The 21,048-nt window shown below is 58.0% G+C and overlaps 2 protein-coding genes and 1 pseudogene across 2 annotated transcripts; all 3 read left to right on the top strand.

Annotated features, from left to right (window-relative positions):
- The first annotated feature begins 1,971 nt into the window (after positions 1 to 1,971).
- Positions 1,972 to 5,652, top strand: LOC128900897 (neuronal acetylcholine receptor subunit alpha-10-like). The gene is made up of 4 exons (XM_054182549.1): positions 1,972 to 2,002; positions 2,160 to 2,365; positions 2,399 to 2,623; positions 5,644 to 5,652. The coding sequence occupies exons 1-4, from the start codon at positions 1,972 to 1,974 to the stop codon at positions 5,650 to 5,652; spliced, it is 471 nt and encodes a 156-aa protein (XP_054038524.1).
- Positions 5,653 to 9,203: 3,551 nt separating this feature from the next.
- On the top strand, positions 9,204 to 12,816 carry LOC128904044 (F-box only protein 39-like; annotated as a pseudogene).
- Positions 12,817 to 16,494: 3,678 nt separating this feature from the next.
- On the top strand, positions 16,495 to 20,163 carry LOC128900850 (neuronal acetylcholine receptor subunit alpha-10-like; the record flags this gene model as incomplete). Its single annotated transcript, XM_054182429.1, has 3 exons — positions 16,495 to 16,513; positions 16,671 to 17,134; positions 20,155 to 20,163. Coding segments are annotated over 3 exons (492 nt in total), but the record flags the coding sequence as incomplete, so codon positions are not given.
- Positions 20,164 to 21,048: the final 885 nt, after the last annotated feature.

The raw sequence follows: 21,048 nt of genomic DNA, 5'->3' as shown, positions 1-21,048 counted from the left end.
TAAGGCCTTTGATACCGTCCCCCAGAGCGTTCTCCTGGAGAAGCTGGCGAATCGCGGCATAGACAAGTGTACTCTTTGCTGGGTAAAAAACCGGCTGGATGGCCGTGCCCAGAGAGTTGTGATTAGTGGGGTGAAATCTTCTTGGCGGCCGGTCACCAGTGGTGTCCCTCAGGGCTCAGTTTTGGGGCCAGTTTTGTTTAAAATCTTTATCAATGATCTGGATGAGGGGATTGAGTGCACCCTCAGTAAGACTGCAGACGACACCAAGCTAGGTGGGAGTGTTGATCTGCTTGAGGGAAGGAAGGCTCTCCAGAGGGCCCTGGACAGGCTGGAGGGATGGGCCAAGGCCAATTGCATGAGGTTTAATAAGGCCAAGGGCCGGGTCCTGCATTTTGGTCACAACAACCCCAAGCAACGCCAGGGGCTTGGGGAAGAGTGGCTGGAAAGCTGCCCCGCAGAAAAGGACCTGGGGGTGCTGGTGGCCGGCCAGCTTAACATGAGCCAGCAGCGTGCCCAGGTGGCCAAGAAGGCCAACAGCATTCTGGCTTGTATGAGGAATAGGGTGGCCAGCAGGAGTAGGGAAGTGATCGTGCCTCGTACTCGGCACTGGTGAGGCCTCACCTCGAGTGCTGTGTTCAGTTCTGGGCCCCTCTGTACAAGAGGGACCTTGAAGTGCTGCAGCGTGTCCAGAGGAGAGCTACCAAGCTGGTGAGGGGTCTGGAGACCAAGTCATATGAGGAGAGGCTGAGGGAGCTGGGCATGTTTAGCTTGGAGAAGAGGAGGCTGAGGGGAGACCTCATTGCCCTCCACAACTCCCTGAAAGGAGGTTGGAGAGAGGTGGGTGTTGGCCTCTTCTCCCAGGTGAATAATGACAGGACCAGAGGAAAGGGTCTGAAGCTGCGGCAGGGGAGGTTTAGATTAGATAGTAGGAAGAATTCCTTTACTGAAAGAGTGGTCAGGCACTGGAACGGCCTGCCCAGGGAGGTGGTTGAGTCACCATCCCTAGAGGTGTTTAAGAAACGCCTAGATTTGGCACTTCAGGGCATGCTCTAGTGGCAGAGATTGTAGGGGGTTTTTGTGTGTGTGTATGGTTGGACTCGATGATCTCAAAGGTCCCTTCCAACCATGAAGATTCTATGATTCTATGAGGTGCATATCAGAGCTCCCCATCCTTCTGCATCACCTGCCACGTGCCCCCAGGGCCTTAGAGAACCATAGAAGGTGTTGGGTTGGAAGGGACCTTTAAATGCCATCTAGTCCCACCCCCCTGCAGTAAGCAGGGACATGTTCAACTAGATCAGGTTGCTCCGAGCCTCATGAAGCCCGGCCTTGAATGTCTCCAGGGATGGGGCCTCCACCACCTCTCTGGGCAACCTGGGCCAGTGTCTCACCACCCTCGTTGTAAAGAACTTCTTCCTAATGCCTAATCTAAACCTGCCCTGCTCTAGTTCTCTCTTCCTTAAGTGAAAGCAATCCCACAGATGGGTTTGCCTTTGCCCGAGGCAGGACTAACCCAGACTGTCTTCCCTGACACACTCTTCATGTGCACTACGGGGACTTTATCCCCTTCTAGGGTACGTGGAAGTTCTGATTGGGCAGGACCAGCTCAATTATTAGATTCCCAGGTGTTAACTAGCCAGGTGGCCTTTGCTAACTGTGTATCCCATTGTTTTAAGGTCCCACCCCCCCATTGCTCTCAGGGTAGTTTTTTACAGCCCGTTGTATTGTTCGATCTTCCCAGAGGCGGGCGAATGGCAGGGGCCGTGATATACCCACTCAGTGCCACACTCTTTGGCCCAGGGACCTGAGAGTGTTTTGGAAATGAGTCCCATTGTCCGACTCGGTTCTCTCTGGGGTGCCGTGTCACCACAGGACTTGCTTGTCAAGGCCCAGGACAGCGTTCCTTGGAGCGGCACGGGGCACAGGGTATGTTTCCAGTCATCCAGTGGTTGCTTCCACCACTGTGAGCACATGGTCCCCTCGGAGAGCATCCCGCTCATTGGTGAGCCTTGATGGCACTCAGGACCATCCCACGGGACCAGGGCATCTGCACCGGGGTGGTGGGCACCCCCCCATGACAGGGGGGGGTTTCGATGGGGGGAGGTGCGCACGGGTCTCTCCCCACCCCGCTGCGGCATCACCACCCATTACCCACGCAGGGAAGTACTACATCGCCACCATGACCATGATCACGGCCTCCACCGCGCTGACCATCTTCATCATGAACATCCACCACTGCAGACCGGGGACCTGGCCCGTGCCCCCCTGGGCCAGGTGGCTCATCCTCCACCACATGGCCCGGCTCTGCTGCGTCTACGAGGTAGGCGAGAGCTGCAAGAGCCCCCGGTGGGTGCCGCGCAGGCGGGTGGGGAGGGAGGACACTGGGGGGCCAGGGGAGAGCCCCATGGAGGGGGAGGTGGGTGCCGAGGCAGGGGGCTGTCCCTGGGACTGCTGCTTGTGCCACCACGATGACATGCTGAGGAATGTGGGCTACATCGCCGGCTGCTTCCGGCGCCACCGAGCCTCCCAGCACCGGACCGCTGAGTGGAAGAAGATGGCCAAGGTGATGGACCGATTCTTCATGTGGGTCTTCTTCCTCATGGTCTTCCTCATGAGTGTGCTGGTCCTGGGCAATGCTGCCTGATGGCCCAGTGGACTCACTGCCCCCAGGGAAAGTGGTGGCCACGGGTGCTCCATGAGGGTGGCTCGTCCTGAGCACCCCTTGGCACTTCATGGACCTGCAGGGTGGAAGCTCCACCAGCACCAGGGAAGAGGAGCCTGACAGCGGGACCCTGACTCGGCCGGGGCTGCCCCAGCTGCAGGGTTGAGGGGTCACGGCCCCCCGAGCAGTTGTCTGGGTTGTGACGTATAGAAATATAGATGTGGAATCATAGAATCACAGAATGGTTTGGGTGGGAAGGGACCTTAAAGATCATCTCATTCCACCCCCCCGCCCTGGGCAGGGACACCTCCCACCAGCCCAGCTTGCTCCAAGCCCCGGCCAACCTGGCCTTGAACCCCTCCAGGGATGGGGCAGCCACAGCTTCTCTGGGCAACCTGGGCCAGGGGCTCACCGCCCTCACAGCCAAGAATTTCTGCCTGAGATCTCAGCTCAATCTCCCCTCTTGCAGTGGAAACCCTTCCCCCTCGTCCCATGGCTCCCCTCCCTCATCCAGAGTCCCTCCACAGCTTTCCTGGAGCTCCTTGAGGGACTGGAAGGGGCTCCAAGGTCTCAGTGGAGCTCTTCTTCAGGCTGAACCCCCCCAACTCTCTCAGCCCGTCCTCACAGCACAGGGCCTCCAGCCCTCCCAGCATCTCCAGGGCATCCTCTGGACCATATAGATATATGCATAGACACCTTCTGCTCCTCCTGTGTCCCCACCAGTGCCTGCCACCCTGCCTGGCCAGGGCTCGAGTCTGCTGCAGCCCCCCGAGACGCCACTCCAGTGTCCAGCAGCCCTGGTGAGGGTTCCAGGGGAGCAGGGCAGCCCCCACCCTGTCCCCTCCGGGTGCTGGCTGGGGCCAGGATGGTGCCCGGGAGGGACGGAGGGGTCTGGCCCTCGACACCTTCGGTGACAGAGCATGGACCTTTGTATCCCACCCAAACCCTGCGTGCGGTAAATAGCGGAGCATTTCCTGCCGATCCATCCTGGCTTACGGAATATCTCACCCCCCTGCATTTACTGATCCGTCCTCAATAAAATAACGACTCCATCAGCTCTGGCTGAGTGACCTCTGGCTCTTCTCCTGCAACAGCGACGGCGGCTGGTCCGCGCTCACCCTGCCCGACAGCCTGTGCCGGGGGGGGCTGGGCCCCTCATCCCCATCCCTGCCCCACATCCCACAGAGTGGCTGGCGGAGTGTCCTTGTTCCGGCGGGGATAGGGTTAATTTTTCCTGGTATTCCATGCCATGTGAGCCATGCCCACCCTGAGCTGCCGGGGGAGGGGGCAGGAAGTCGCGCTTGGAGCGGGCTGGGGCGTCCCGGGTCCGGTCGGGGAGCGGCGGGGAGCGGCGGTCCCGTAATCGTGTGTGTATATGCCTCTATCCATGTTCTTGTTGTTGTTTGCTTGTTCCCTTTGCTGTTCTGTTAAACTGCCTTTGTCTCAACCCAAGAGTCTTGCCTTTTTTTTCTTCTGATTCTTCCTGTATCGGGAAGGCCCGACCGAGCGGCACGTGGTTCTTTGTTGCCGTCTGAGGCTAAACCACGACACGGAGGCATCGGGGCTCATGCCATCTTGTCACCGGTGGAGGGGACCGATCAGCTGGTGGGGAGGGGGAGAGTGGCCAAACCCGGGGGGACACCCGTGGGTGATGGGGGAACCTGGGGATGAGAGCCGGAGGCGCTGGGGCAGCCGGAACAGGGTGCGGGGGACACGGAGTGCCCTTGGGCTGGCTGGGATGGCGCACAGACGCTGGCAGCAGGGATGGCCGTAGCGAGGGGAGCGCGGGGGGGCAGCAGCACTGCCCCCGGCTGAGTGCAGGGACCCGGCTGGGGGGGACATGGCGAGGGGAAGGAGCCGCTGTCCCCGCGGGGAGCCCCGGGGCGAGGAGGGAGCCCGGCCAGGGCAGCCCCAGCGGCCGAGGAGGAAGGCAAAGGGGCCAGGCAGCATGGAAAGCGCAGGGCAGCGGGGACGGGGGTCCCACCGAGACCCCAGCCCTGCGCCGACTCCGCTCAGGGGGGTCCCAGCAGGGCCCCCAGGCACAGCCAGGTCCCGGCAGCGGCAGGGGGGTCCCCAGCCCCATCTCAGCCCCCGTCCGGCGGGGACGGGCTCAGCCACAGCTGGGGAGAGAGGGCGGGGGCTGCGGGGGCCACCAGGCAGTGCCGGGGTGGGGGCGGCTCCCAGGTCTCTCCCGGGTAGCGGAGGGTAGAAGGGATGCCGGGTGCGTGAGGTGCGAGCAGGCGGCTGATCCGCTCGGCCTGGCGGCAGAGGTCAAAGAGGGAGCAGAAAGGCTGCGGAGCGTCAGGGAGAGGGCAGAGCAGCAGAGAGTTGGGGTTGTTCAGCCTGGAGAAGAGAAGGCTGCGGGGAGACCTTGTAGCGGCCTTGCAGTCCCTAAAGGGGGCCTCCAGGAGGGATTGGGAGGGACTGTGGCTGAGGGAGTGTAACAATAGGGCACGGGATAACGGGGAACCCAGTAGAGCTGAGAGGGAAGAGTCTTGGAGGTTTCTGAGGTGTGTGGGAATAAATTCCTGACACAGCTGGTGGGGGAACGCACTAGGGAAGGAGCCCTGCTGGACCTGCTGTGTGTGAACAGAGAAGGACTTGTGGGGGATGTGATGTTGGAGGCCGTCTTGGGCACAGTGACCATGAAATGGCAGAGTTTCTGATTCTTAGGGAAGCAAGGAAGGGCGTCAGCAGAACTGCCACCATGGACTTCCGGAGGGCGGACTTTGGTCTTTTCGGGAGCCTGCTGGAGAGAGTCTTCCTCTAGGTTTGCTCAACACCCAGAAGAGAAGTGAAAAACTGTCTTCTCAATGGAAGATGACAGCGAAGCTGAGCAGAATCGCTGGGCTCACCTACCTGATGTCTGTCTGAGACGTGTCTTCCATTGGTCAGACGACAGGGACAGATCTAACGCTGCCTTGGTCTGTAAAAAATGGAACTGGGCCCTGCACTCGGGATCCCTCCCTCCTCCATGAAAGATGAACTAGAATTTGGACTACCGGAGGAAACCCCGTCTTACCAAAAGAAGACTCAATGGCTTTGGCTAGGCGGTTTTGTGATAAAACACATGGAGGGATGACAATTTTTAATCAGATTGAGAAAAGGTGGACAGCCCCCGGAAGACATGTGGCAGTAAAGGGGATTGTGAGTTCTTGGCCCACATGTTGGAAGTTTTCCGGTGCAAAACCCAAGCAGGAGGCTGGAGGGCAACCATGGTCATACTTCCCATTCCAAAGGCTGCAGATGGGTTATGCTGACGTGCCTACTGTGAGAGGCGTTAAGAGAAGAGAAGGCTGCGGGGAGACCTTGGAGCCCCTTCCAGTCCCTCAAGGGGCTCCAGGAAAGCTGTGGAGGGACTCTGGATGAGGGAGGGGAGCCATGGGACGAGGGGGAAGGGGTTTCCACTGCAAGAGGGGAGATTGAGCTAAGATCTCGGGCAGAAATTCTTGGCTGTGAGGGCGGTGAGCCCCTGGCCCAGGTTGCCCAGAGAAGCTGTGGCTGCCCCATCCCTGAAGGGGTTCAAGGCCAGGTTGGCTGGGGCTTGGAGCAAGCTGGGCTGGTGGGAGGTGTCCCTGCCCAGGGCAGGGGGTGGCACTGGGTGGCCTTTAAGGTGCCTTCGCACCCAAACCATGCCCTGAAGGGGTGGGGCCCTTCTCCTTCTCCCTCCCTTCTTGTTATGGTTTGAGAAACCCACCACAATTTCTTGTCCTTTAGACAACTACTCTCTCGCCCGATGACCCCTCCTCACCGGGGAAGAGGAATTGGGGAAAAAGAAGGAAACATGAGGGTTGCAATAGAAATAGATTTACTAGGATAAAACTAAAGAATTTACACTAATAATGCTAAAGAAGCAGTGTCAATCCCGATAACGATATAAAATACCCAAGGACTACACCCAGCCCCTTCCATCAGCAGGAAGCCGTGCACTCCCAGCAGGGGACAGCCAATGGGGGACACCGTGAGCGCTGCGGCTTTGGGAGGAAGGGAAGGGCTCAGGGTTCCGGCACCGCAGCAAGGAGTTCTCTGCACCGCCGCCATCAAGGGAGAGTTGAACTACACAGCAAACTTTATAATTTGTACTGAATGTGATGTTCGTGCTATGAAATAGTCCTGTTGTCAGCCTGGGGCAAGTGCCCTCCTTGTCTTGCTCTTCCTCATCCCCTGCTGCATGTCACCAAGGGGGGCTCTGACTGCCTGTGATGTCACAAAGGGGGGCTCTGACTGCCCCACGATGTCACAAAGGGGGGACATGCCCCCCTGCCGCACTATAAAAGGGGGACGCGGTCCCCACTGGAGCCGTCAGTGGATGCTGGGCACCGCAGTCTGGCATTGTCTGGGCAGACTGCAGCCTCGGCCTCTGACACCCCAGCAGTCTTGCGGGTCCCGTCACTGGGGACCCAGGAGGACACTGGGGAGCCGCATTGCGGTTCTGTGCTGGTGACTCGGAGCACCGCAGCCACACCGGCGTTGGTGCCATGGGGCGCTCTGACGCCGTGTCTCCCCTGGGCCCTCTCCTCCTGATTGTGATGGGGCTCAGCGTATTCTCAGCTGTGCTGCAGAGCAAGCGGCTTCAGGTAGGTGACTGTTGCACCACACTGTGCTGCGGCGTGGGGTGGTGACGGATGGCATAGGGTGGTGTGGGGTGCCGTGGGGGGCTGTGGTGTGGGACTGGGAGGCGCTCCCGTCTCACCCAGCTCCTGGGGACCTTGCAGAAGTGGTGGAAGAAGAAGAGTAAGAAGAAGCGTCAGACAAGCAAGACAGGAGCCCGGCCAGAGAAGCAGAGCGGTGAGTGGCCCCAGCATGGAGCACCCTGCAAACAGCCGACACCCCACGGCAGCCCTGAGCCGGGGCTGTGCCGGGGGCTGCCGGCCGCTCAATCTGTCTCCTCCCGCTGCAGCTTCTCGGGCAGTGTATGGAGAAGTGGAGAAATCCCATTCGAAGCAGGAGAAGCGGTGAGTGTGGGGGAGACCCCAGATGCTGCCCCAGACCCTCACCCCGTGCCCTGCCCCTGCCTGCGCTGGGCAGCCCTGACCGCCAGCCAAGGAGGGGTGCTGCCTGCGGGTTCTTCTGGGGTCTGGGGTGCAGCGGGGTCTCTTTCTCCTCCTCTGCAGGGCGAGTGCGGAGGCCTTGAACAGGAAGCATCGCTCCCCACGGGCCCCGCTGGTCACCATGGACTCTGTGACTGACAGAGGCTCCTCTTCCCTCAACTCCCTCTACTCCTTCCCGGAGCCCCAGCCTAGTGCGATGGCGGAGCTGGCAGCACTCGACCGCTCAGGACCCCGCCATCCCCCCAGGACTGTCAACGGGAGGGTGGAGGAGCCAGGGCCAGCCCTCTGCCAGGAGCCCCCACAGGAACTGCCTACAAGGACCAAGCAAGAGCCGGTCCCCAGGGAAAGCAGGGACAGGGCGCAGAGCCCTGTGGACACGCAGCCTTCACCCTGCAGCCCCCCAGCCATGGCCTCGGACCAAGGGGAGCTGGTCATGGAGCTCCTCCGCTGTTTCGAGTCCACCCAGGAGATGGCCAGGCAGTGCTGTGAGATGCTGAAGGTGCTGCAGGCCCGTTGGCAAGGGGCAGCGGGGGCCTGTGATCGGAACCTCCCCGGGGAGCCCTTCCATCCCCTGGGCAGGATGGAGGCGCAGCAGCAGCTGGGGGCCACAGTGAAGCCCCATCACCTGGGAGCGGAGCGGCCGTGGGTGGATGTAAACACGGATAAGGCTGAGGATGGGATCATGGAGAAGGAGGAGGACACAGGACCAGAGAGAAGTGTGAAGGAGAAGGAAAGGAGCAGCCCTGTGGAGCTCGGCAGGGGGAGCCTGGCGGAAGTGAAGAGAAACAGCAAGACGGGGCCGGGCAAGAACAACTCCATGGGGCCAAGCACCAGCAGCCCCCCAGGCTCAGGCAGGAGCACCCCCACGGATGCGGAAGGGAGGAGGGACAGGGCGCAGAGCCCCATGACTGTGCTTCCGCCGCCCAGCAGCCCCCCAGCCAAGGCCACGGACGACAAGTTGCTCTACTTGGAGCTCTTGGACACTGTCAAGACCTTGGAGGAGGAGAGGCAGCAGCACGGCGAGGTCATGGACAGGGAGTGTGACCAGGCGTCCCCAGGGCTGTGCCCGCTAGGACGGTGCCTGTGTCAGTGCTGCACCTGGCTCTGGTACCGCCTGAAGGACTGCTGGAGACGCTGCTGCCGGACGCGCCGTGTCTGCTTCAGCAATTTCCCCCAATGGGTGGGAAGGGTGGGGCCGGGAACCCCCTGGGGTGCCCCTCTTGTCAACCAATAAAAAAGTCAATATTTTCTCTATCCCTGTGACTGTCAGCAGATCAGTTTTGTCCCTTGACAGGAGCAGAGAATCAGTTTTGTGTAAGGACAACAGTATATGCTACAGTAATCCCAACTCTCCCATGGAGATCATAGAATCATAGAATCTTCATGGTTGGAAACGACATTTGAGATCATGGAGTCCAACCATTGTGCAGCAGGACAGCTATGACGTAGTCGCCATCACGGAAACTTGGTGGGCTGACTCGCACTCCCTGCGGGAGCACAGCGCTCATTCCCTGTGCACCTTGAATATCCAATGTCATATCCACGACCCTCATGGGCAAGTGGTCAGAGGAACGTCGTGGGCCAACTTGGCCAAGGGAGCCCCAAAACTGCGCCTGAACTTCTTCTTTGAAAGAGTCACGAAGCACGATCACCTAGCCAGGATCCTGCTAGCGGAGATGCCAGTCAGCAGCATAAGAGTCTGCGGAGCTACAGTTTCAGAGACCCAGGCTGGAGAATGAGACGCACCCTCACCAACCTCCTCCCAGCCTCCTGGCGTGTTCTGCAGGTACGGGAACCCAGAGGGACATCTCACCGCGGTATCACAAAGCTAAGCAAAGTGATCCTCCAGGCCTTCTGCATAGCAGCGCTCAGCAGGAGGAATTCCTGACCACTTCAGTGTTATGTCCCGAGGGTCATTTTCATAAGCGAGCCACTGCGGTGTTCCACTCTAGCCTGGTTGAGGTCGTTGTCCCTGTCCAGTTGCGATGCCCGTTATGCCAGTCTTCACTGTCAGGCCGACGTCAGGTTGCCCTCATAAAAAGCTAAAACACCCAAAATACTGGTGCTGGAATGTCAGCTGTGAGCACAAAGAGTTTTTCAGGCAGGAAAACCTCAGTTTTGTGAAACCGCTTTAGGCTTCTTCTAGTTAGACATGTTCACGTTTAGTAACTGGTAACTTGCTTATCCTTTCCGATGTTTCTGAACCCCACCCTTTTGCAGGGAAATCTGCGTATGAGGAGAAGAGTCTGTACACCCTGTTTGCTTGCGGAGCTGTAGCCTGCATCAGCCTGCACTCGTGGTTCTGCTCCCTTTTGGCAACACACAAACGTCTACAGCAGATGTAAATTAACTGGTGCCCATGTCACAGGCCTTTGGTGTCACGCAGGATGTGCCACCAAAGGTGTGCGACAGCCTTGACCCGCGTCAAGGAGCATCAGGTCTTTGCACGCCTGAGGGAAGCACACGGCCTGATGGTTGCTGACAGCGCTCTTTAGGTTCTGTTGCGCTGCAGAGCTTCCAAGGAACAGCCGGGATCTGCAAAGCTTTCTAGAAATTGTCTTTGGATCTACTCTCGTACCTGGGATAATTTCCAATATGTCAAATAAGATCATGGCATGAGCTGAGGGTGCAGCATCTTCTAACGGTAACAGAAGTTGTCTATCCCTTAGGGTGGGGTGCAATGCACAAGGGCCCCCCCATCTCCACGGGAGAGTTGGGATTACCGTAGCATCTACCGTTGTCGTTACCCAAAACTGATTCTCTGCTCCTGTCAAGGGACAAAATTGATCTGCTGCCAGTCCCTTCTGTTGGTAGTATTGGGAAACTTGTTTATTGAATTCTAGTTACTGCGCTCACCAGTTCTGTTGAGTAGCCCTAACAACATTTGTTCTTTTTGGACGGAATTAACACTTCAGTGGAACAATGACCATGAGCTGCTGGACAAGGAGCTGCTACAGCTCACCTTGTCATGCCACAGGCTGTTCTTTCTGGAAGTGTGGGCCTTTCTAAGTGTCACCCCTGTGGAGAGGCTGTTCCAAAACCGGGCAGAAAGGAAATGCAGTTTGGCTACTCTAAAGGTAAGACTTTGTGCTTCAAAACTCCCATTCCCTTCCTCTCTCCAATAGCCAGAGAAAGGTGAGGTCCCCAGGCCCAGAGAAAGGGCGCTTACGGAAATGCTAACATAACTACCTTCCCTAGGTTACGTTTTAGCATTGCAACAAGCCTGAGAACCACTCACAGAAACGGGGCTTTCCGACCTCCTCAGCCAGGTACAGAATGCTGCAGAGGCTGAACAACAAGCCCCAGCAGTTCCACGAGTCCTTCCTAGGCTGGGGGTCCCTCTGTCTCCTCTAGTTCAAGCTGGGGATTCTGAGTCACCTGCCAGCCCCGGCGCTTACGTCTACGCTTAAGTCGAGGCCGGGGGGTTGAATCCCACTAAACTGCAAAAAGATGGAAGCACATCTCCCTCTTTAGGGATGCTGTGTTGAACTGGGCCAGACCACGACTGTGGCTGGTGTACACCATGCTGTCATGCTGCTTTGCATGCCAGATGCTGAATTCAGTGGATCCTCCCCGATGTGTGCAGCTCCCAGGGGTGCCTCGCTTCTGGGGGTAAAAGGAACCTGGCTCTCCCCAGAGATTCTTCAGCAGGAGATGGTGTTTTCCGTCAGTTTGGAGTGAAAACAGTAACACCTCAAGATTTTACTCCAAGCCAAGGCATTTGGCTTCTCTGGGTTCCTCATTAGTCACAGAGGCTTCTTGTTGTCATGAAATTTAACGGGCTGAGCGTGCTCTGTGTATCTGAGAGACACGGCCGTCATTCCTTCGTACAGGTCGGGATTTACACAGCCCGACAAGAGCCTAGTGAAGAGGCCCACACAATCACAGAATGGTAGGGTTGGAAGGGACCTCTGGAGACCCTCCAGTCCAACCCCCTGCCAGAGCAGGGTCACCCAGAGCAGGTGGCACAGGAACGCGTTCAGGTGGGTTTGGAATGTCTCCAGAGACGGAGACTCCACCACCTCTCTGGGCAGCCTGTGCCAGGGCTCTGCCACCCTCACAGGAAAGAAGTTCCTCCTCGTGTTTAGGTGGAACTTCCTATGCTCAAGTTTGTGCCCGTTGCCTCTTGTCCTGTTGCTGGGCACCACTGAAAAGAGCCTGGCCCCATCCTCCTGACACCCACCCTTTCCGTATTTCTAAGCGTTGATAAGATCCCCCCTCAGCCGTCTTTTTTCCAGACCAAAGAGACACAAGTCCCTCAGCCTTTCTTCATCAGAGAGGTGTTGCAGTCCCCTCATCACCCTGGTAGCCCTTTGCTGTCCCCTCTCCAGCAGTTCCCTGTCCTTCTGGAACTGGGGAGCCCAGAACTGGACCCAGTACTCCAGACACAGCCTCCCCAGGGCCGAGCAGAGGGGGAGGGTGACCTCCCTCCACCTGCTGGCCACACTCTTCTTGATGCCCCCCCAAGATGCCATTGGCCTCCTTGGCCACAAGGGCACATTGCTGGCTCATGGTAATCCTGTTGCCCACCAGGACTCCCAGGTCTCTTTCCACAGAGTTGCTCTCCAGCAGGTCAGCCCCCAACCTGGACTGGTGCAGGGGGTTATTCCTCCCCAGGTGCCGCACCCTACGCTTGCCCTTATTGAATTTCATAAGGTTCCTCTCTGCCCAACTCTCCAGCCTGTCCGGGTCTCTCTGTATGGCGGCACAGCCTTCTGGTGTGTCAGCCACCCGCCCCCCCAGCTTTGTGTCATCAGCAAACTTGCCGAGGGTGCACTCTATCCCTTCGTCCAGGTCATTGATGAATATATTGAAGAGGACTGGACCCAGTACTGACCGCTGGGGAACACCACTCGTCACTGACCTCCAGCTAGACTCTTTGCCCCTAGTCATGACCCTCTGAGCTCTGTCTTTTAACCAGTTATCTGTCCACCATATCTATGTCCATTCATTTAACCCACACCTCCTAAGCTTCCCTATAAGGATGCTGTGGGAGACCGTGTCGAACGCCTTGCTCAGCTCTTGCACGCTAGTTAGAGGAGGTTCAAATACCTGATTGACTCAGAGATTAATTATTTTGCTGTCGTCTACCCAATGGTATAAACCAGAGGAAGGGAGAAGAACACCCGGTGCCATCTGCACGCAATGAATGCATCCTTTGGAGGGCTCTAGGAAGGGATTTGAATCTCGACAGCAGTGCCTCTGAACGAGAGAGACCTTTACAGCAAGACAGAGGCAAGGGACAAGGTTGCGCTCCACACGTTAAAATGTTGGACTTGGGAACGGGCCCGCTACATCTCCAGCATCATTTCTTCTTGCCCTTGCTTTGTTTTTCCTCGCCAGAACCAAAGGAAGCAGCGAGCCCTTTTCCACCCTTACGGGCATCTCTAGGAAAAATAAGGCCCCCACTTTCTTCAGCACCTCTCATTGTAGAGCTTCAAACACCTTACCAATGAAGCCCATCGTGCTGTTTCCATTTTACAAAGAGGGAAACCGAGACGTGGGGTGATGTCCTGGTTTAACTTCAGCCAGCAACAAAGAAACAGGCGGCTGCTCGCTCGCTTCCCCCCCGCCATGGGAGAGGGGTAGAATGGGAAGAAAAAGGCAAAACTCGTGGGTTGAGATCAAGGCAGTTTAACAGAACAGTGAAGGAAAGCGGAAAACCACAACAATAATGCTGTTAGAGGAATGTACAAAACACCATTAATGTACCGCTGCTCACCGACCAGACCCAGGAAGCCCCCAGCCCAGTCCCCAGCGGGGATTTCCTGCTCCCTTTTCCAGCCAGCTCCCGGCTATAGACTGGGCATGGCTCACATGGTGATGGTATGGAATACCTGTGTGCCGTGCCAGCTCCTTGGGAAAATTGACCCTATTCCTGCCAGAACCGGGTGTTATCCACCCTTTGTTCTATACCTTCAACGTCATGCCCAGATCTTACACTTTCCAATGAATTACCACCGCTTTTCCCTGTCTTTGATATATACACACATCTATAGACATACAGCTATCATAGAACGGTCGAGGTTGGAAGGGACCTTTCAGATCATCAAGTCCAACCATCAACCCAACACTGACAAAAACCACCGCTAACCCACGTCCCTCAGCACCACGTCTGCCCGGCTTGTAAATCCCTCCAGGGATGGTGACTCCACCACTGCCCTGGGTAGCCTCTTCCTATGACAGCCCTGTTGGTGAAAACGTTTTTCCTAATATCCATCCTAAACCTCCCCTGGTACAACTTGAGGCCGTTTCCTCTTGTCCTGTCGCCTGTTCCTTGAGAGAAGAGACCGACCCTTAGTCTCTGGGCCATCCCTCAACAATGTCCGTTGAGGTTGAGTTCATTTAACCCATGGCTTTGGGCTCCCTCTGTCAGAGCAGTCTCTCAGGGCAGGGGAGATGGTGTGTGGTGCTGGACTCCTGCATGCTGTATCCAGAGCTCGCCGCTGGTGTAGCTGGTGCAGACCCTGCCCAGGTTCCGCAGGTTGAAGATGTCAATCTTGAGGAAGTTGCTGGGCGCCAGTTGCTGAGGTCAGGTGTGATCCCATCACCGCTGCGCTTTACTCACGTTCATCAAAGTCCATCTGCCATTGTTTTGGGTGATTCTTACTGCAGTCCCATTGGTATGGCATCTAGCAATTCTAATAATGATGACACAGAGTGGCAGGGCTATTTAGCAATTGACATCACACAAATGGATTCATTGGCTTGTCTCACCCACAGTCAGATCCCAATGACCATGTGAGCCGCCTTCTGGATGCGGGGAAGGCTGTGGACGTTGTCTCTCTGGACTTTGGTAAGGCCTTTGACACCATCCCCCAGAGAGTTCTCCTGGAGAAGCTGGCGAATCGTGGCATAGACAAGTGTACTCTTTGCTGGGTAAAAAACCGGCTGAATGGCCGTGCCCAGAGAGTTGTGATTAGTGGGGTGAAATCTTCTTGGCGGCTGGTCACCAGTGGTGTCCCTCAGGGCTCAGTTTTGGGTCCAGTTTTGTTTAATATCTTTATCAATGATCTGGATGAGGGGACTGAGTGCACCTGCAGTAAGTTCGCAGACGACACCAAGCTAGGTGGGAGTGTTGATCTGCTTGAGGGAAGGAAGGCTCTCCAGAGGGCCCTGGACAGGCTGGAGGGATGGGCCAAGGCCAATTGGATGAGGTTTAATAAGGCCAAGGGCCGGGTCCTGCATTTCGGTCACAACAACCCCAAGAAACGCCAGGGGCTTGGGGAAGAGTGGCTGGAAAGCTGCCCCGCAGAAAAGGACCTGGGGGTGCTGGCGGCCGGCCAGCTTAACATGAGCCAGCAGCGTGCCCAGGTGGCCAAGAAGGCCAACAGCATTCTGGCTTGTATGAGGAATAGCGTGGCCAGCAGGAGTAGGGAAGGGATCGTTCCTCTGTACTCGGCACTGGTGAGGCCTCGCCTGGAGTACTGTGTTCAGTTCTGGGCCCCTCTGTACAAGAGGGACCTTGAAGTGCTGCAGCGTGTCCAGAGGAGAGCTACCAAGCTGGTGAGGGGTCTGGAGACCAAGTCATATGAGGAGAGGCTGAGGGAGCTGGGCATGTTTAGCTTGGAGAAGAGGAGGCTGAGGGGAGACCTCATTGCCCTCCACAAGTCCCTGAAAGGAGGTTGGAGAGAGGTGGGTGTTGGCCTCTTCTCCCAGGTGAATAATGACAGGACCAGAGGAAATGGTCTGAAGCTGCGGCAGGGGAGGTTTAGATTAGATAGTAGGAAGAATTCCTTCACTGAAAGAGTGGTCAGGCACTGGAACGGCCTGCCCAGGGAGGTGGTTGAGTCACCATCCCTAGAGGTGTTTAAGAAACGCCTAGATTTGGCACTTCAGGGCATGCTTTAGTGACAGAGATTGTAGGGGGTTTTTGTGTGTGTGTATGGTTGGACTCGATGATCTCAAAGGTCCCTTCCAACCATGAAGATTCTATGATTCTATGAGGTGCATATCAGAGCTCCCCATCCTTCTGCATCACCTGCCACGTGCCCCCAGGGCCTTAGAGAACCATAGAAGGTGTTGGGTTGGAAGGGACCTTTAAATGCCATCTAGTCCCACCCCCCTGCAGTAAGCAGGGACATCTTCAACTAGATCAGGTTGCTCCGAGCCTCATGAAGCCCGGCCTTGAATGTCTCCAGGGATGGGGCCTCCACCACCTCTCTGGGCAACCTGGGCCAGTGTCTCACCACCCTCGTTGTAAAGAACTTCTTCCTAATGCCTAATCTAAACCTGCCCTGCTCTAGTTCTCTCTTCCTTAAGTGAAAGCAATCCCACAGATGGGTTTGCCTTTGCCCGAGGCAGGACTAACCCAGACTGTCTTCCCTGACACACTCTTCATGTGCACTACGGGGACTTTATCCCCTTCTAGGGTACGTGGAAGTTCTGATTGGGCAGGACCAGCTCAATTATTAGATTCCCAGGTGTTAACTAGCCAGGTGGCCTTTGCTAACTGTGTATCCCATTGTTTTAAGGTCCCACCCCCCCATTGCTCTCAGGGTAGTTTTTTACAGCCCGTTGTATTGTTCGATCTTCCCAGAGGCGGGCGAATGGCAGGGGCCGTGATATACCCACTCAGTGCCACACTCTTTGGCCCAGGGACCTGAGAGTGTTTTGGAAATGAGTCCCATTGTCCGACTCGGTTCTCTCTGGGGTGCCGTGTCACCACAGGACTTGCTTGTCAAGGCCCAGGACAGCGTTCCTTGGAGCGGCACGGGGCACAGGGTATGTTTCCAGTCATCCAGTGGTTGCTTCCACCACTGTGAGCACATGGTCCCCTCGGAGAGCGTCCCGCTCATTGGTGAGCCTTGATGGCACTCAGGACCATCCCATGGGACCAGGGCATCTGCACCGGGGTGGTGGGCACCCCCCCATGACAGGGGGGGGTTTCGATGGGGGGAGGTGCGCACGGGTCTCTCCCCACCCCGCTGCGGCATCACCACCCATTACCCACGCAGGGAAGTACTACATCTCCACCATGACCATGATCACGGCCTCCACCGCGCTGACCACCTTCATCATGAACATCCACCACTGCAGACCGGGGACCTGGCCCGTGCCCCCCTGGGCCAGGTGGCTCATCCTCCACCACATGGCCCGGCTCTGCTGCGTCTACGAGGTAGGCGAGAGCTGCAAGAGCCCCCGGTGGGTGCCGCGCAGGCGGTTGGGCAGGGAGGACACTGGGGGGCCAGGGGAGAGCCCCATGGAGGGGGAGGTGGGTGCCGAGGCAGGGGGCTGTCCCTGGGACTGCTGCTTGTGCCACCACGATGACATGCTGAGGAATGTGGGCTACATCGCCGGCTGCTTCCGGCGCCACCGAGCCTCCCAGCACCGGACCGCTGAGTGGAAGAAGATGGCCAAGGTGATGGACCGCTTCTTCATGTGGGTCTTCTTCCTCATGGTCTTCCTCATGAGTGTGCTGGTCCTGGGCAATGCTGCCTGATGGCCCAGTGGACTCACTGCCCCCAGGGAAAGTGGTGGCCACGGGTGCTCCATGAGGGTGGCTCGTCCTGAGCACCCCTTGGCACTTCATGGACCTGCAGGGTGGAAGCTCCACCAGCACCAGGGAAGAGGAGCCTGACAGCGGGACCCTGACTCGGCCGGGGCTGCCCCAGCTGCAGGGTTGAGGGGTCACGGCCCCCCGAGCAGTTGTCTGGGTTGTGACGTATAGAAATATAGATGTGGAATCATAGAATCACAGAATGGTTTGGGTGGGAAGGGACCTTAAAGATCATCTCATTCCACCCCCCCGCCCTGGGCAGGGACACCTCCCACCAGCCCAGCTTGCTCCAAGCCCCGGCCAACCTGGCCTTGAACCCCTCCAGGGATGGGGCAGCCACAGCTTCTCTGGGCAACCTGGGCCAGGGGCTCACCGCCCTCACAGCCAAGAATTTCTGCCTGAGATCTCAGCTCAATCTCCCCTCTTGCAGTGGAAAACCCTTCCCCCTCGTCCCATGGCTCCCCTCCCTCATCCAGAGTCCCTCCACAGCTTTCCTGGAGCTCCTTGAGGGACTGGAAGGGGCTCCAAGGTCTCAGTGGAGCTCTTCTTCAGGCTGAACCCCCCCAACTCTCTCAGCCCGTCCTCACAGCACAGGGCCTCCAGCCCTCCCAGCATCTCCAGGGCCTCCTCTGGACCATATAGATATATGCATAGACACCTTCTGCTCCTCCTGTGTCCCCACCAGTGCCTGCCACCCTGCCTGGCCAGGGCTCGAGTCTGCTGCAGCCCCCCGAGACGCCACTCCAGTGTCCAGCAGCCCTGGTGAGGGTTCCAGGGGAGCAGGGCAGCCCCCACCCCGTCCCCTCCGGGTGCTGGCTGGGGCCAGGATGGTGCCCGGGAGGGACGGAGGGGTCTGGCCCTCGACACCTTCGGTGACAGAGCATGGACCTTTGTATCCCACCCAAACCCTGCGTGCGGTAAATAGCGGAGCATTTCCTGCCGATCCATCCTGGCTTACGGAATATCTCACCCCCCTGCATTTACTGATCCGTCCTCAATAAAATAACGACTCCATCAGCTCTGGCTGAGTGACCTCTGGCTCTTCTCCTGCGACAGCGACGGCGGCTGGTCCGCGCTCACCCTGCCCGACAGCCTGTGCCGGGGGGGGCTGGGCCCCTCGTCCCCATCCCTGCCCCACATCCCACAGAGTGGCTGGCGGAGTGTCCTTGTTCCGGCGGGGATAGGGTTAATTTTTCCTGGTATTCCATGCCATGTGAGCCATGCCCACCCTGAGCTGCCGGGGGAGGGGGCAGGAAGTCGCACTTGGAGCGGGCTGGGGCGTCCCGGGTCCGGTCGGGGAGCGGCGGGGAGCGGCGGTCCCGTAATCGTGTGTGTATATGCCTCTGTCCGTGTTCTTGTTGTTGTTTGCTTGTTCCCTTTGCTGTTCTGTTAAACTGCCTTTGTCTCAACCCAAGAGTCTTGCCTTTTTTTTCTTCTGATTCTTCCTGTATCGGGAAGGCCCGACCGAGCGGCACGTGGTTCTTTGTTGCCGTCTGAGGCTAAACCACGACACGGAGGCATCGGGGCTCATGCCATCTTGTCACCGGTGGAGGGGACCAATCAGCTGGTGGGGAGGGGGAGAGTGGCCAAACCCGGGGGGACACCCGTGGGTGATGGGGGAACCTGGGGATGAGAGCCGGAGGCGCTGGGGCAGCCGGAACAGGGTGCGGGGGACACGGAGTGCCCTCGGGCTGGCTGGGATGGCGCACAGACGCTGGCAGCAGGGATGGCCGTAGCGAGGGGAGCGCGGGGGGGCAGCAGCACCGCCCCCGGCTGAGTGCAGGGACCCGGCTGGGGGGACATGGCGAGGGGAAGGAGCCGCTGTCCCCGCGGGGAGCCCCGGGGCGAGGAGGGAGCCCGGCCAGGGCAGCCCCAGCGGCCGAGGAGGAAGGCAAAGGGGCCAGGCAGCATGGAAAGCGCAGGGCAGCGGGGACGGGGGTCCCACCGAGACCCCAGCCCTGCGCCGACTCCGCTCAGGGGGGTCCCAGCAGGGCCCCCAGGCACAGCCAGGTCCCGGCAGCGGCAGGGGGGTCCCCAGCCCCATCTCAGCCCCCGTCCGGCGGGGACGGGCTCAGCCACAGCTGGGGAGAGAGGGCGGGGGCTGCGGGGGCCACCAGGCAGTGCCGGGGCGGGGGCGGCTCCCAGGTCTCTCCCGGGTAGCGGAGGGTAGAAGGGATGCCGGGTGCGTGAGGTGCGAGCAGGCGGCTGATCCGCTCGGCCTGGCGGCAGAGGTCAAAGAGGGAGCAGAAAGGCTGCGGAGCGTCAGGGAGAGGGCAGAGCAGCAGAGAGTTGGGGTTGTTCAGCCTGGAGAAGAGAAGGCTGCGGGGAGACCTTGTAGCGGCCTTGCAGTCCCTAAAGGGGGCCTCCAGGAGGGATTGGGAGGGACTGTGGCTGAGGGAGTGTAACAATAGGGCACGGGATAACGGGGAACCCAGTAGAGCTGAGAGGGAAGAGTCTTGGAGGTTTCTGGGGTGTGTGGGAATAAATTCCTGACACAGCTGGTGGGGGAACGCACTAGGGAAGGAGCCCTGCTGGACCTGCTGTGTGTGAACAGAGAAGGACTTGTGGGGGATGTGATGTTGGAGGCCGTCTTGGGCACAGTGACCATGAAATGGCAGAGTTTCTGATTCTTAGGGAAGCAAGGAAGGGCGTCAGCAGAACTGCCACCATGGACTTCCGGAGGGCGGACTTTGGTCTTTTCGGGAGCCTGCTGGAGAGAGTCTTCCTCTAGGTTTGCTCAACACCCAGAAGAGAAGTGAAAAACTGTCTTCTCAATGGAAGATGACAGCGAAGCTGAGCAGAATCGCTGGGCTCACCTACCTGATGTCTGTCTGAGACGTGTCTTCCATCGGTCAGACGACAGGGACAGATCTAACGCTGCCTTGGTCTGTAAAAAATGGAACTGGGCCCTGCACTCGGGATCCCTCCCTCCTCCATGAAAGATGAACTAGAATTTGGACTACCGGAGGAAACCCCGTCTTACCAAAAGAATACTAAATGGCTTTGGCTAGGCGGTTTTGTGATAAAACACATGGAGGGATGACAATTTTTAATCAGATTGAGAAAAGGTGGACAGCCCCCGGAAGACATGTGGCAGTAAAGGGGATTGTGAGTTCTTGGCCCACATGTTGGAAGTTTTCCGGTGCAAAACCCAAGCAGGAGGCTGGAGGGCAACCATGGTCATACTTCCCATTCCAAAGGCTGCAGATGGGTTATGCTGACGTGCCTACTGTGAGAGGCGTTAAGAGAAGAGAAGGCTGCGGGGAGACCTTGGAGCCCCTTCCAGTCCCTCAAGGGGCTCCAGGAAAGCTGTGGAGGGACTCTGGATGAGGGAGGGGAGCCATGGGACGAGGGGGAAGGGGTTTCCACTGCAAGAGGGGAGATTGAGCTAAGATCTCGGGCAGAAATTCTTGGCTGTGAGGGCGGTGAGCCCCTGGCCCAGGTTGCCCAGAGAAGCTGTGGCTGCCCCATCCCTGAAGGGGTTCAAGGCCAGGTTGGCTGGGGCTTGGAGCAAGCTGGGCTGGTGGGAGGTGTCCCTGCCCAGGGCAGGGGGTGGCACTGGGTGGCCTTTAAGGTGCCTTCGCACCCAAACCATGCCCTGAAGGGGTGGGGCCCTTCTCCTTCTCCCTCCCTTCTTGTTATGGTTTGAGAAACCCACCACAATTTCTTGTCCTTTAGACAACTACTCTCTCGCCCGATGACCCCTCCTCACCGGGGAAGAGGAATTGGGGAAAAAGAAGGAAACATGAGGGTTGCAATAGAAATAGATTTACTAGGATAAAACTAAAGAATTTACACTAATAATGCTAAAGAAGCAGTGTCAATCCCGATAACGA

Source organism: Rissa tridactyla, chromosome 1 (assembly GCF_028500815.1).
Source record: "Rissa tridactyla isolate bRisTri1 chromosome 1, bRisTri1.patW.cur.20221130, whole genome shotgun sequence".
In the NCBI taxonomy this organism is placed as follows: Eukaryota; Metazoa; Chordata; class Aves; order Charadriiformes; family Laridae; genus Rissa; species Rissa tridactyla.
Note: the sequence above shows the minus strand (reverse complement) of the source record. Positions and strands in the feature narration are given on the sequence as shown.

What these genes read in the sequence shown, in the direction of transcription:
- LOC128900897 (XM_054182549.1), top strand. Translation starts at nt 1,972, where the DNA reads ATGGTCCCCTCGGAGAGCATCCCGCTCATTG. An exon ending in GGAGAGCATCCCGCTCATTG is followed by an intron (nt 2,003 to 2,159) that starts GTGAGCCTTGAT and finishes TTACCCACGCAG; the next exon opens with GGAAGTACTACATCGCCACC. An exon ending in GGTGGGTGCCGCGCAGGCGG is followed by an intron (nt 2,366 to 2,398) that starts GTGGGGAGGGAG and finishes GGGCCAGGGGAG; the next exon opens with AGCCCCATGGAGGGGGAGGT.